General features: G+C 36.3%; 2 protein-coding genes across 3 annotated transcripts in view; both read right to left on the bottom strand.

Annotated features, from left to right (window-relative positions):
- The window catches only part of gpm6ba (glycoprotein M6Ba), a 46,447-nt gene extending 35,031 nt beyond the window's left edge, over window positions 1–11,416 (bottom strand). Inside the window, exon 1 of the mRNA XM_058774363.1 lies at window positions 11,259–11,416. Coding sequence (XP_058630346.1) covers window positions 11,259–11,262 — 4 coding nt within the window. The 5' untranslated portion in view covers window positions 11,263–11,416. The remainder of the gene's footprint in view (window positions 1–11,258) is intronic.
- Window positions 11,417–12,649: 1,233 nt separating this feature from the next.
- gemin8 (gem (nuclear organelle) associated protein 8) lies at window positions 12,650–15,888 on the bottom strand. 2 transcript variants are annotated; one of them, XM_058774772.1, is made up of 4 exons: window positions 15,782–15,863; window positions 15,499–15,540; window positions 14,946–15,339; window positions 12,650–13,405 (listed from the first exon to the last, which is right to left on the bottom strand). In XM_058774772.1, exons 2-4 carry the CDS (start codon window positions 15,499–15,501, stop codon window positions 13,149–13,151), a joined length of 654 nt encoding a protein of 217 aa, XP_058630755.1. In that variant the 5' UTR covers window positions 15,502–15,540; window positions 15,782–15,863; the 3' UTR covers window positions 12,650–13,148. The 2 variants fall into 2 exon arrangements, with proteins under 2 accessions (XP_058630755.1, XP_058630672.1); XM_058774689.1 differs by having other exon boundaries at window positions 12,651–13,405; window positions 15,773–15,888.
- Window positions 15,889–16,289: the final 401 nt, after the last annotated feature.

Raw genomic sequence — 16,289 nt, 5'->3', positions numbered from 1 at the left:
CACAACACTCTTTTTGGGCTAATTTGTCCCCAAACTTCTTTAATAAGCACAAAATAACAAGATATTGGCCATGGTGTCAAATTTGCAAGCCTTGGAAAAAGGACAGGTACATTTTGTAGAAATTTGTTTTCATTTTGACATGAAAGAACACATTTGTTGCTCATTGTCAAAAAAGCTCAACTAAATCAGTTGTGTTTTAGTGTTGGAAAAAACCACACACACTTTTCCATGGGGTGAATACTTTTTTATAGGAATTGTAGTCCTGCCAAGTTTTTACTGCAAAGCCTTGGAGCTTTTTAAGCCTTGAAGTTTTTTGTTTTTTTTAGAGATACTCTCTCTTTCTCAGGTCAATGTAAAACGGAGGCTCTTCGTCAAGAAGAGAAGTATGTTTTATCTATTTGTCAATAAAAGTGGAATTGTTCTCTATGCACCCTCAGAGCATAACAGCCCACTCTCCCTCAAAATAACTACACAATCCCTCATGGCTGTGTAGTTTAATTACTCTGTTCGCTGTTTATTAACAGGGACAATAGCTACATTTGAGGTCTCTACAGAAGCTCAGAGTAAGAGCCATTTAGCAGACAATAGAGAAAATAACGGATGAACGTTGGCTGCAATTTATGTTGCAGAACTTCATAATGTCAACAAACTGTCAACCACTGAAAAGGCTTCAATAAACACAGTTTAGGACTTATCTGAGTTTTAGAATATGTTAATTATTCATAACAGCAGAACCAGCTGTGGGTAAAAGAAAAGATAATATTGTGATTGTTCATAAGAAAAAAAAAATGTAGTGGGTTAACTACTAACAATGTTCATGCAGTCTTTTAATGACCACAACGGAAAAAGTAAAAATAATAATAATAATAAAAATAAGTACAAAATATAGTACAGACAAAAATAAACTACAGGATAACAGCAGAAATTACCAAAAATAACATTATGACATGGTACACATTAAATTCTTAATCTTTTTTTATTAGTGTTTAGCACATGGTCTGAGTAAAGAGATTTTATGTATTCCTGTTGAACAAAGCAATATTTTCTTTTAGAAATGTACTTTTTACCCATAATAAAATTTGATTACAATGTCTTTCAAGCTTTGTCAAATAAGCAGCCCGTTTGTGTAAAGGCCAAACTCAAAAGGAAACAATTAAAAAAATCTAAATGAATTCCAGACGAATGGTCTATTCGCATTAAAAGCAGATTTGCACTGGAACAATGGCACAACCCCAATGCACCTTTCAGATGGTCTGCCATTCAAGTATCAGAAGTACAGAATGCAAGAGAAGAAAGTTCAAGACTCGGATTTCATTAATAACTCCAATATGTACTGTTTGATTTAATTATGAAAAAAAAGAATAAAAAAATCTGAATCTCTAGCTCCACATCCATCTTTAATGCGGTTTCATAATTCAGTGTTTCATGTGGGTTAGCAAAACGCTAACCCACATGAAACACTTGTTAGTGCATCTGGTTATTACGTTTTCATTGCCAGACCACCAAAAAATAAAAAATAAAATAATGGATGTTCATCGCCATTCTGAATAGGTCGACAGGAATTATCTAATCAAAATCTTGTTTGCATCACATATTTGTGTTTAGTTAAAGGCCTGTTCACACTGACAAAATGCAATCTACACAGTGTATCAGAGAGGTTTATTTATACCAAAAATATTTCTTTGGCTACATTAAGACAAAATTCACTCCCATATGATAGGTGGTGCTGTTCGACAAACATACCTTCAAAAGGTCTACTAACCAGCTCTCACTGATGAGAGAGGAAAAGAAATACAATGTCACATGGGCTATAAATAGCACCGCATATGCCATGGAAGAACATATGGAATGAACTCATGTCTCAGTCTGCAAATCTTCTTCAAAATCAGAAATAGAGATCCACTAAAAAACATTGGATTGTCAAAGTGTGAATACTAGTCTTCATTGTAAATAGGTCTTTATAAACCCCTGCCCTAATCCCATATGAAGCAGGATTTCCAGATGCATAATAAATACTTTAAGATGGTGTGTATAGTTACCTTTAAAAATATAGCTCCACTGAGGGTGAAAACATTAGTTAGCTTCTCAAATTCTCAGAGAAGAGATTTGAAAACTAGGTCAGAATTCTACTTGTGTTGCTGAACTTGTCATTATTTCCCAACTGATCACAGCTAAATCAAATCAAACCCAAACACTGCACACAAAACTATTAAGGCCTGTTCACATCAAGAAAAACAGCTATAAAGATAACTAAAACTATAACTGAACGCTGAACTGACGAACTACATAACACTAACTGTAGGAGCTTCTTTACAGCAGAATTTGAATTTATCTCATTTTTGAAGTTGCGTCACTGATTCTTTAATTTTCCTGACAAAATCTTGCATGAAGTGCAATAAAAATAAATGTGGCTTAACTATAACAATAACTGTATAGCGTCCACACCAATGCACAATAACATTCTGTTTATTATTCTGTTTAATATGTTGTCTGCCACTTTAAATGCTCAAGCTCTTTAAAGCAGGATGTACTCTGATTGGCTCTCAATATTTTTATGGTTCATCAGCACAAAAAAAAAAAAAAAAAGAACGCTCTGAAAGTGATTCCAACTACATCATTCCTCGTCGTTTTTGTTAGGCCTATATTTTGTTGTTATTAGATGATGATGAATTAGATCAGTTATTAAAACTTTATAGTTATCGCTTCAGTTATTGTGCTTGGTGTGAATGAGCCTTTATTCTGCCTCTTCACATATAGCTACATTCTATTCTAAGTATGTCAAAAAAATTGGAAATCTATTTGGAAATCCAGACATATGGTTGGTCTAGTCTAGTTAATTTGAGACAGAACAACCCAGTGGACACATCTCTTCAGTAATGAGCCCATTACTGTTCTTTTATGTGCCCTGACTAGAGAGTTAATGTGGAAATAGAGGTTACAGCACACTGGAAGGTTTCCTTTTGAAGTATTGTAAACAAAAAAGCAATTAAAGTTGACAGACAAGGCCTAGTCCTGTTCCACTTAGGAGAGAGGTCTTCAGTGAGACCAGAGCCATGTCTCAGATGTCAAAGTTTAGGAAGAGAGAGATGTTTCATTTGATGTTAAAATACTGTCTCCTACTCCAGCTTATTATGCAGAACAACTGTAAGTAATCCATAGGTAGGTTTTCTCCAGAATGTATGATTCTAAACTGTGACTGTTACACCATTGCTCTATGTGTTTGAGCAGCCCGACATACAGTAGCAACACTGGCGTAACCAATATGTCGAGAAGTAAATACTCTATTTACTATGAAATCAACATCAAAGAATCAATTAACATTTCAACAGAACAAAAAAAGAAAGACAAGGCTCATGTGCTCCTGTAATTTGTGTTTACAATAACTGCCCCTAACTAATCCCAGATTTTTATGCAACCAACTTGGCCAATTGAAATAAGTACTTTAGTCCTGTGGCACAGAGTACTGCTGTTTAATGCCAACAGAACCCATGACAGTGTCTCTATAGCAACATGTTAGCACTGCTGAGAGACAAAAGTAGGAATGTTAGGAGAGGTTTTAATCATTCAAAACTGCTAGGAACCAACACTCGCGCATCTACATACAGTATTCCATACACATTATCTGGTTTAATAACATTTATTTCTCATTAAATGATCATAATATCATCAGTAGTTTTACATTTGTTGGATTGCAGCTCCATTTCAAAATGGTATAGTCAAGCAAAATATCGTCTGTATTGGCCACACACAATAAGCTCTGAATTATTGATTAGCATCAACCCTTAAATTCCATAACGGTGCATCCCTAACACATACACACACAGATATGGAACTTTATCATTAATGATTAAAAATGGTTCTTATAGATTTTGAAAACTGTTTTTGCTACTTAATATTTTTGTGAAGACTATGATACATTTTTCCATGATTCTTTGATAAATAAAAAGTTCTACAGAACCACATTTGTTTGAAATACAAATCTTTTGTAACATTATAAAATGTCTGTTAACCCAGTTAATGTTCTTGCTGTGTTAATTTTTATTTTTTTAATCTTATCCCAAACCTTTTAGTGGTATTCTATCATGTTTTCCACAAAAATATGCAGCACAACTGTTTTCAATATTGACAATAATTATTGTTATTGTCTCAGTAATTACTGTTATTGTCTTATCCTTGATCACAGCACATTAAAATGATTTCTGAAGGATCATGTGACACTGAAACTGCTGATCATTCCGCTTTGCATCAAACATTACAATTTAAAATAACCTTTCTATTTCAATTATATTTCACAATTTTACTGTTTTGTTCATATTTTAACAACTGCATTATTCCAAACTTAGCGTAGTGTATAATTAAAATATGTAATTCTCTTTGCCTAAATTAAAAAAAAAAAAAACTATCACTAACATATACAGAAATGCATGCACAAAACAAATGCAAACACAAGAAATAGAGTTTGTAGCTGAAGCCTTAATCTAATCCAAGTGGTTCAAACAGGCTAAATAGGCTGACAGCTTGGGTGGGTTTTACTCCTCAGAAGCATCCATGATTATGTGCAACTTTACAGGCTCATGTCATCAGCTCCCAGTCAGTTGTGGCTGTGTCTAAACAGAGTAGTGAGACAGAGACAAAAGAGAACTAGACAGGAGGTATATGAACTGGGGAACTATCTTCTGCCACACCTGCATTTAGAAAACATCATTTCTTTGGTCCATTTTGATCTAGCCATTTAAAAAAATAAAATAAAAAAACGTAATGGGGTAGTTTACCCAAAAATGAAAATTCTGTCATCATTAACTCACCCTCAAGTTGTTCCAAACCAAATCAAAAAAATATATTTTAAAGAAGATATTTTAAATGTTGGTAACCAAACAGATGACAGTAGCTATTGACTTGTCAATCACTACTGTCAGCTGTTTGGTTATCAACATTCTTCAAAATATATTTTGTGCTCAACAGAAGAAAGAAACTCATACAGGTTTGGAACAACTTAGTACATGATAGATTTTCATTTTTGTGTGAACTATCCCTTTAACTTAATTATATGATACTAATAGGACAAGCCAAATCACAAAACAGACAATGAATTAACAATGACTGTTGCTGAAAATGTTATGAAAAATACATATATCTCCAGGACTTTACAACAAAGTTGGTATTAACCTTCGATGCTGACAAAATACTTCAAACTGAAATTGCAGGTACGATAATGACAAAACACACACCACAAAACTAAACAAAGCACTCTTGATCTAATGTCCTTTAAACAGGCCAAATCTCCTGCTCTGAGAACTGCACAGTGAGAATGGAAAAAATCATGACAGTGCATCAAGAACAATGTGTATATATTATCTCATGAAAAACCTGCTCGTTCACCATCAGTTATCAGTTCACCTAAAATAGGCCAAGAAATAAAGGTAAAATATCTTTCTCACCCCCTCTAAATGATCTGTGTTGTTAGGTTTAAATCCCTCTTTGCAAACCCATAATCCTTTTGGCCCAGATTCTCAAGGGCGGGGTCTTAGGATGACATCACAGCAGTGGGAAAGCGGTTCATTCCCAAAGTAAAACTGTTTTAAAATATCCGGAAGCAATGCGTAATTTTAGTCACAACTTAAGACAGAACGTTGCTTTCAAATATAAATAGAATTGGTTAATCTGTTGCATATGCTTGCTGGTGCATGCCAGTTATATGTAACAATTATAATCATGGAAACTAAATTTGAGGTTACCAGTTGTTACATAACAATAGTCATAAGTTATGAATTATAATTGTCATTATGAAAACCTGTCATTATTTTCTCACCCCTATGTCATTTGAAACCCCTTACTTTCTCCCATGGAACACAAACAACACATTTCCTTTCCGTATAATGAAACTGATGTGTTGTCATTTGGTTCTTATGCCATGTCTAGAGCATGTTTTAGTGCTGGATGATATGATAATTAATAACTATGAGTGATTTAGATTAGATCTAGCTATATTGTACTTATGGTGTGGTCTAGCACATATTTCAATGCACATATTCAGATACGGGTAATAAAGAGATTTAAATATGGATTTGTATTGTTCTATTTAAATATTTCAATGTTGGTCGATTTTCTTCTAAGCGAGAGTTAGCGTTTCTCTAAAGGTATTAATGAAAATATTAAAGTCTGATGTTCGAGCACATGCCTGAGTGTTCAAAAGTAACTATGGGATTTAGATAATGTTTTGTTGTAAGCGAGAGTTGGCAATCAAAAGCATCAATGAGGATATGATCCGTTGTCTTAAGTGTTTAATAGTTTCCAAATTGAATCAGTAGTCATTTTAATAAAAATGTTGAGAAGTATAAAGTTGTCACACTTTGGCTTGGGGCGAGGAGAATATTCAACAATCCTTTTATTGAATAAAACACCAGGAACATGGAAGTTGGTTGGGGGTAGACAAACAGAATGACGATTAGAAGGACATTTAAGACTGGACCCTGAGGCAGGGAAACACAGGGCTTATAAAGGCTGGGGAAAACTAGATAATTAATAACACAAGGCTAGGGACTAATTAACTGATGATGACATCAAACAAGGACAGGAACAGGAACTCCAAATAAGGGCACGAGAGGAGGGGAAACACAAGACACAGAGACAAAGTCTGACAAAAGTATAGCTTTAAATTCAATTATACTGTATCTGATTTCAGGCAGAATTATTATATCTTGATGCCATTTCTTATTGTGGTTTAAAAATAGTGTGGTACAATGACTGGATGATGATTGCCTATGTATTTTTTAATGTCTTTTAAATTCAGTAAAATTTTTATAATTTTTATATAACAATTCCTGGATGATGGATTTGAATGCTTCAATACATGAAGTTGGTATTTTTTTTATAAGCATGGTGTATTCAATGAAAAGTGTAAGCATAAGTATGCATGGTCCAGGGTGCACATTTTAATGGCAAGTTTACTTTTTTTTTTCCACTGTGTGAGAGCATTTGTCAATGCCTTTTTTATACATCAGTCCCCAAGAGTTCATTTTTGTGTCACTTTAAACTACCTGAATCTACAGAATAAAGATTAGACCTGACAAAATTCTCAGATTAGTGAAAAAGGGCATCTCCAGCAAATAAAGTCACTTATTCCCCTTGATAACTCGAAATGTCATTGGATAAGTGATTTGAATTTCTGTTTAAAATGAAGTTTATAATTGAAGACTGTGGTGTTATCTACACTACAGTGACCTTTTCTATTATGCTGCACAAAATGAGACTTTGCCATGGCTCAAAGGCACAGATCTGTAGTTATGGTAGAAGTAGTGCTTTGCATAATGGACACAGAGGTGTTTTAGACTGGATAAACAAGATTTCATTCACACAGAATGGCATGTGATGTAATGGCATGGCACAGGTTGTGAGGTCTGAGGTGGAATTATGCGAGTAGGATTATGTACAGAGGGATGCTGTTGCTTGGAAACGAATGCTGCAAAGTAGCTAAATGCAAAGTGACATTACTCTCACTGACTACACTTGGTACAAGTGCAAATGCTCTTTGAAGCTAAGCAGTTCTCAATGTAAAGGCTTGTTCACCAAGAACGACTAGCTACATTGGCATTCACACAAGCGGATGATAATGTTCAGTTTATTATAAGTGTGTACTGCATTTTCGTCATATGCTATTTAAAATGCTTGAGCTCTTTATAGCTCTGTGCTCAATGTAAATTGTAAAATGTAAAATGTAAACTGTGCTCAATTGTAAAGCTCAATGTTTATATCGTTCATCAGCTGGAATTATTTGTTCTGAAAGTGATTCCAACAGTATCGGTCCTCTATGCAGTTATTGTTATTGCTGTGGTGTGGACATCCCTATTCTCATATTAGACTGATTATTAAAACTTTCTAGTTACAATTGTAGTTATGTTCCTTGGTGTGAATAATAGTCTGAATAACAAGTCTGATGTTGTTTACAGACTAAAACTTTAGACAGTTGTATATAGTACAAGAAAGGTTGTTTCTTTGTTTCTTCCATTTATTGCAGCCTAAAAGCACAAACAAATTCCTCACTTAATTTAAACCATTCACTTTTTGGTAGAAAGAGGAAGGATGTGATGGAAAAACAGAAGAGAGTTGAAGTATTCACTCTAGACTTTAAAAAGCATATTTGGTTTTGTATATGAACCTAGAATTAAGATATGAAAGCAAAGAAAAATCATTTTCAGTTATAGACCAATCACAGACTCCTTCAGTGTCAGAATGAAGTGGTTTTCTGAAGAAAAGATTTAAACTTGCTATGAAAACAAACTGACTTAGAGGAAACCTTGTTTTAGCGAACACTAACAATGCCATATACAACCCGAATTCTGGAAATGTTGGGACATTTTTTTTTTTTTTAATAAAATGAAAACTAAAAGACTTTCAAATCACATGAGCCAATATTTTATTCACAATAGAACATAGAGAACATAACAAATGTTTAAACTGAGAAATTTTATACTTTTATCCACTAAATGAGCTCATTTGAAATTTGATGCCTGCTACAGGTCTCAAAAAAGTTGGCATGGGGGCAACAAAGGGCTGAAAAAGCAAGAAATTTTGAAAAGATTCAGCTGGGAGAACATCTAGCAGTTAATTGACATCAGATCTGTAACATGATTAGCTATAAAAGGGATGTCTTAGAGAGGCAGAGTCTCTCAGAAGTAAAGATGGGCAGAGGCTCTCCAATCTGTGAAAGAGTGTGTAAAAGATTGTGGAATACTTTAAAAACAATGTTCCTCAACGTCAAATTGCAAAGGCTTTGCAAATCTCATCATCTACAACGCATAACATCATCAAAAGATTCAGAGAAACTGGAGAAATCTCTGTGCGTAAAGGACAAGGCCGAAGACCTTTGTTGGATGCCCGTGGTCTTCGGGCCCTCAGACGACACTGCATCACTCATCGGCATGATTCTGTCATTGACATTACTAAATGGGCCCAGGAATACTTCCAGAAACCACTGTCGGTAAACACAATCCGCCGTGCCATCTGTAGATGCCAACTAAAGCGCTATCATGCAAAAAGGAAGCCATATATGAACATGGTCCAGAAGTGCCGTCGTGTCCTGTGGGTCAAGGCTCATTTAAAATGGACTGTTTCAAAGTGGAAAAGTGTTCTATGGTCAGACGAGTTCAAATTTGACATTCTTTTTGGAAATCATGGACGCTATGTCCTCTGAGCTAAAGAGGAGGGAGACCTTCCAGCATGTTATCAGCCTTCAGTTCAAAAGCCAGCATCTCTGATGGTATGGGGGTGCATAAGTGCATATGGTATGGGCAGCTTGCATGTTTTGGAAGGCACTATGAATGCTGAAAGGTATATAAAGGTTTTAGAGCAACATATGCTCCCCTCCAGATGACGTGTATTTCAGCAGGACAATGCAAAACCACATACTGCAGCTATTACAACGGCATGGCTTCATAGTAGAAGAGTCTGGGTGCTGAATTGGCCTGCCTGCAGTCCAGATCTTTCACCTATAGAAAACATTTAGCGCATCATTAAACGAAAAATACGTCAAAGACTACCACAAACTCTTCAGCAGCTGGAGACCTATATCAGGCAAGAATTGGACCAAATTCCAACACCAAACTCCAGAAACTCATAACCTCGATACCCAGACATCTTCAAACTGTTTTGAAAAGAAGAGGAGATGCTACACCATGGTAAACATGCCCTGTCCCAACTATTTTCAAATTTGAAATGAGCTCATTTTGTGCATAAAATTGTAAAATGTCTCAGTTTAAACATGTTATATTATCTATGTTCTATTGTGAATAAAATATTTGCTTTTGTGATTTGAAATTCTTTTAGTTTTCATTTTATTCAAATTTTTAAAAAAGGCCCAACATTTCCAGAATTCGGGTTGCAAACAGTTAAGTCTAAATTAGCTTTTAAAGAGAATCCCAGGCTATAATCCAGTTCGGTCAACATATACATTAAAAAACCTGGCCCACAAGGGCCTTGAGAATAAGTCTATGTGTCGCTTAAGATTGTAACTGAATCTCTTTCTGAATTGTTTAACAAATTGTAGACAACTATCATCATGAGCAGAAAAATCATGAGCAGATTCTATGAGACATGGGCTGCCATTCCGTGGTAGTGCAATTCTGCTAGCAAATCTCCTGACTGAAGTTCAGTGGCATGAACGTTCAGTCAGTCATAAAACAATCTGTCCTCCCTGGGAAAGCAGCGTATTTATTAAAACCACTTATTTAAATGCAACATGCCTCTATTATCCTATCATTGTCAAGTGTCACTTACTATATAATGTCTATTAACATCTGCAGTAGGTGTTAGAGGGAAGCTTCCATAGTTTTTTGCTGACTAGGACAAGAGAGAGAGACAGAGAGAGAGAGAGAGAGAGAGAGAGAGAGAATGGGAGTCACTTTGGGCTCTGACTCATACAATAAGCATTTTCTTGAGTCCTGGTCCTCTAAAGGATGACATTCTTCCATCAAGGAATACAAAACTAACATCACTCTCTTGAGGGGAATTCACAGAGCAGAAATGTGCCACTTAAGCGGCAGTCTTGGTAGATGCAGACAGCTGGCAAAGAATGTGCTTTATAACTAACCATTCCAAGGACACAGCTGGGACAAATGAAAGAACGAATTCTTTCCCATGAATTAGCTCTATTTTGCATGCTGGATAAGTACAGGATAAACAAACCCACAGACTCATAGCAAAGCTCATTAATAGCACTCCAACTGACTGATGCATGCAAAAATACACAAAGCAGAATTTGAAAAAACTAAAATGAGATAAACATTGTTTTTCTAATGATTCTCTTTGTCTATTTATTACTGCCTACCTCAACTAAAACAAAACTCAGGGGGTGGGGGAGACACCTAAATAATTAGGCTATTAAAATAATAGTAATATACTAACACCAAACTAAACGGTAAACATATATCTAATAGCCTATACAACGGGCTAACAAATATCTGTTGCCATTTGATACAAGACCGTTTTTAAGAAGTCTGCGAAAGTGACACGCGTTAGAAAAATGAAGAAAAAAAGTAATTTTTGAAACACTGGCAGGCAACAACAAAACAAACTGCATTTTAACGCTATCAAATATTACAAATTATTCGCAGCTAGAGTATGAAAACGCATTAGTTGCAGCTGCAAACTAAAACGCGTCTCAAAACGAGAAGAGAAAGAAACGCTATACTAGAGTAAACTCTTATTAAAGAAACTATGAAGCAAACGCGCCACTGAGGATGCACTGACCAGCATTCACTCACCCATGTTGCGTTCTCTGTGTTCGGGGGGCGTTAGTGAAAGTTCGGCGGGTGTTTGGAGTGGAAAGAGTTTCGCTCAACTGAACAAATGTGTCTCTTCAGCTCGGGACCATCGCTGCGGTGACGTCACTGTTTGGGGTCCCCAGACGGGGCCACTCTTGCCTCCATAAGCGCAATGATGGCAGAGAGCGGAGCTTGTATAGCACCATTAGGCATTAGAAACATATAAGCGACAAACTAAGGACGATAAAACAGTGTCATACTCGCTCATGGTAATGGAAAATGTTGTGTTCTGTTTATTCATTACAAAAGAAAATGAAAATTATATAGGTTACACACCAAAACGACACAACGTTTTGGTATTTCATGTAAACTTTGATACTAAACTTGTGGAGAGACCAGAGAGTACAACTGAATATAAATTGCCTGATGCTCAGAGAAAACCCCATGGCAACCAGAAGGCAGGCAGGGAACTCTATTCAGTTTTGGCCATTTGGCATTAGTCCAGCATGGCCTCACTAAGTGGGCAAACAGAGAAGTTCCAAATTTCTCAGATCCTGATGCCTGTGGAGACAATGTTGCTCATATTTTAATGGCTTATCTGGAGTGTCACAGTTTGCCATTGGCTAATTTAGAAAAAGACAATAATTTCTAGAAGATAGATTGCACATAGTTCTTGAATAATGATTAGCATTACATAAAAGTACATTTAATGCAAGTTCATCTTGACAAAACGAGCTCAACTCAACCTCAGGCCATCCAAGATATAACTGAGTTTGTTTCTTCATGGGAACAGATTTGGAGAAATTTTGCATTACATCACTTGCTCACCAACGTATCCTCTGTAGTGAATAGGTGCCCAAACAGCTGATAAAAACATCACAATAATCCACAAGACTCCAGTCCATCAATTAATGTCTTGTGAAGTGAGTTTGTGTGTATATATATATATATATATATAAAAAAAAAATCCATCATTAAGGCATTCACACTTAAAATATGAGTCCTCTATCCATAATATTGATTCTTCCAGTGAATTTTAATTTTGGGGTGAACTGTTCCTTCAAACGTTTTAATTAATTTTGGAAGTAACCACTTTTTGCACTTTATCAACATGCAGTAACGTAAGTGATGTTTGTAGCATCAAAACCAGAGTCTCGCCTTTCAACATCTATTCACAAACGGTCACAGAAGACACCAGTAAAACAGGCATCTTTCTAATTGTATCTCCAGAGATGGATGTTTAAAAACAAGAATATATAGGCAAAGATCTATTTTTTTCTTATTGAAAAACTTCGATCAGATAAGATTATCATCTCTGAAGCATAAGCACTAAAAACATCATACCAACTGCCACACCCACACACATTTCAAAGCAATACATTTATTAATCAATCAAACCACATTAATTAAACAATGACTTCTTTGCATTAAAAAAGGAGAAATTTGAATGTAAAAACTGCACCAGAGAATAAGCCGGCAAACACTGTCTCATGTGCTCATGTGAGATGCAAAAAGAAGAGACAGACAAAACACATTAACCAAAGACTGTGGGGGAGGCAATGACCTAGTTAGGGAGAAATGACTACATGAAAAGAACGACACTGAAATCTAAGCAGCGCATCCATCATTTGCATGATATGAGAAACTTTAAAACGATAAAACAGTGTGGATGCCATTACATACAGATATCGCAAACTTTCAAACTTTTACTGATCATACTGAACTGAACATTTATTAAAAGTACTCTCTAAATGCTTTATCTGTCTATAAAGACCTAACAAGTGTTTGTTCTATGTATGCGAAAGGTCCTCAGAGATGCTGATTTGATGCATCGCTTCAGTACTGTCAGCACTGTTGTGCCTGGCATACTAATGATGGGGTCTGATCATCCTACAGGTTTAGTGGTATAACAGGCCAGTACTTGGGCTGTTTTTTGTCACAGTTGCGGTCAAAGGTGAGCTGCATGGCCGCTTCCATCCCCTGAATCATTGCTGCATCTTTACCATACAGCTTCTTCATCTCTGCAGTCCTCCTTTCTCCCGGACGCTCTGAAGGAGGCAGGCTGCTGCGCCAGGAAACTCTGTGCAAGTCTTGGTCAGCTAGAACATACGAGTCTTGCTGCTCTGCCTCCATCTGCTGTTGTTTCTCTACATAGCAGAGAAATGAGTAATGTCATGACTAGAAACATCACTTAAGGCTTTAAGATCAAAATAAGTGGCTTTTTAAGTAATCTTTTTTGAGATAAAAACACAAGATCAAGATTGGTATTTTGGTGTTCGAGCACCTTAATGAGAAAAACATTACATTTTCCTTACATTAGTTAATGCTACCATGACAACTCAAGCAATACATTGGAACTCAAATATGCATAGGTCAAATATTACATTACACATTTTTCATGTCTCCTATACTAGTGGATGACCACAGACTATGCTTATTTGCAAGCAAAACTTTATTTAATGTAGTTTAGTTTGTATGTTTTCTACCTTTTGTTTATTATTTTCCAGATTGAGGCCATGTCACATGTTGGAATCAGTCCATCTCACTTGGTCCAAAAATAGGTTAGAAGTGAGCACTGCTTATGTTTTTTTTTTTTTTTTTGGTTAGTTTAGAGTAGGTAAGTTAGGGCGTGTAAACGCCAAAGACTTGCTTTCATTGTTTTTTTCCCCCCTTTAGTTAGGTTAGAGGTTGAAAATGAGTTAGATTGGTTTTGTTTTGTTTTGTTCTTTTCTTTAGCACCACTTTTTCTCCTTGGGTTTATTTTGTTTCGATTGTTTTATGTAAATATTGTATATAATTTACTTAACCTTTTTGTTTATCCCACTTCTTTATTGTTACAATTATCTACATTATTGTTGTTGTCATTTAATATGGTTATTTCTTACTTTTCCTTAATTTGGTAAAATAAATGATCTTTCGTTGACACTTTTGGGTTGCGTTTTGTCTCTTGCCACCTGCATCGCCACAAGGCTGGTCACAATCTCAATGTTACTACTTCCATCTCTAGACTATAAATGAAAAGTTCGTAACAGTGATCGTATCAGAAAATATTCCTGTACCAGTTGAGAATCACTGTGCTACACTGTTGTCAACCAAGCCAGTACTTTAAAAATGAGATCTCATACTATCAGGTCCGTATTCAACAATGAATGAATAATCCCAAAATGATTGCAGTGAATTATTAGAGTGCACTTTTCCTTTAAGCAGGCTTAGTCTGTAAAACAGATGGCCAGTGTGAAGAGACTGCATGACTCCAGTGGGGACATTCTGGGATAATGAGTTTGGCACAGCACCACTGCTCCTTTCAAGCTCTCATCCAACATTTCCCCACATAAAGGAATTATCTAAGCAAATCAAATTGGGGAAGAGAAGATTTTGGGTTGTCTGTGCCATCCGTATGCATTTTTCCTGATATTTCTGGTTCCTGGTTCTCACTTCATATCTGCTTTTGTTTTAGGTTTTCTATTGTGTAACATCTATTTTTTGTTTGTTTTGCTTTGATTGGATTATGTATGTTTTTTTCTGCTGTCCTCTGTTTAGACTTACATCCTATTCATTTGTCGTTTCCCTTTTCCTTGGGAAGGACCACAAGGTTCTGAAAGGCGACATGGAAACCCCAAAATTGCAAGTTCTTGCAGCTGAAAGGTCAGTTTTTAGACATATTTCCACATGTTGTTAAACACTTACTGAGTTCCTGCCTGTGTCGCTCTGTCTGGGCAAAGTATTGTCGCAGCTCTTCTGAGATGTCCATGTTACTGACGTCACACTCGATCTGGCTCTCATCCGAACTCTCCTCCTCCATCTCACTGTCTGAATCAGTGGCCTCATTGTCCCTTTCTTCTTCTCTACCTGTCCTTCTGTCTCTGTGAGCGTTCCTCCAGCTCTCGTCTGCATGCCCGCCTGAGTATCGCTGGACGGCAGAGGGGTTCATCAAATACAGTGCCTGGAAGAAGCCAAACTCCACAGCTTTTCTGTATGCCCGCTTATGCCTCTGGTGCCAGCTCATGGCCTGCTGGTAGTGCTGCCAGTATCGGGCGTAAACCGGATGGGCGTACCACACCTCTCCATCACCCTGACTGGCCTGGAACACAACAAAGTTTTTGATGTTGACTAATCAGTAAAAAGTGCTTAAAATGATCACTCGGTTTCATAATGCATATAATCAGTCATATAGCCTTCATTGGCTGTATAATATTGATCAATCATAAATCAATCAATTACAGAGAAGTGCAAGACTTACCATTATGAAGAGACGACTAGTTAATGGTATCTATTTCTGTACCTGTTAGAAAGAAAGGTAATAGCTTTATTTCAGTCACCAGTAAACATTTATGTATATAGAGCAGTGGACATTAGAGGCGAATAATTTTGCCATAATACAGGTAAACGAAGTTATCTATTATTTTCGGGAGTGCTCTTTAATCAACACAAGCGTAACGTTACTATCAAGACTCCAATAATTAAACGTATTAGACATTAAACTTAAACTAGCATTGTTTAGTTGCACTTCTCACCACACATGCCTTCCTCTGCCATGAGAGGAGTGGTCTTCTTCTTCTTTGGTGTTTATTGACGGTTGGCAACCTAACTTTTCGGGGCATTACCGCCACCGACTGGAATGGAGTATGGATCAGGATATTTTCGATGACAGTCAGTAGAATCAGAGTTTTTTTAAGGAGGAGATGGCAATCTGTCGTTCAATGACTCGACCACGTGCTCCTTGTAAGCCAATCATTTAATGGCTCTGACGTTGTCGGTGTTTTAGGACATCTGGAGTAAAGAGATAACTATTCAGATTGTACAGGCATGTAATTCCTTTGATGTCTGTGAAATTTTGTTTATTCCCCATAGACGGTGTATTTATTTATTTTTATCTTTGTCAACAACTGTTTTTACATGGTTATGTTGTCATGCATTTATTGTTCAATAAAAATCTTTGCCAGATAATGCCGTAAATGACTAGTCTAGCACTTGTCTCCTGTTAGGATCTCATCGTATCTATGGTCATACAGTCTATGGTTAAGCATTGTT

This window comes from Onychostoma macrolepis, chromosome 01, assembly GCF_012432095.1.
Source record: "Onychostoma macrolepis isolate SWU-2019 chromosome 01, ASM1243209v1, whole genome shotgun sequence".
Taxonomy (NCBI): domain Eukaryota; kingdom Metazoa; phylum Chordata; class Actinopteri; order Cypriniformes; family Cyprinidae; genus Onychostoma; species Onychostoma macrolepis.
This window is presented reverse-complemented; position numbering and strand designations above follow the sequence as displayed.

Excerpts from the sequence above, each read along its gene's own strand:
- gemin8 (XM_058774689.1), bottom strand. Across the intron at positions 13,406-14,945 it reads GCGACACAGGCAGGAACTCA|AGAAACAACAGCAGATGGAG; the intron begins GTAAGTGTTTAA and ends TCTGCTATGTAG.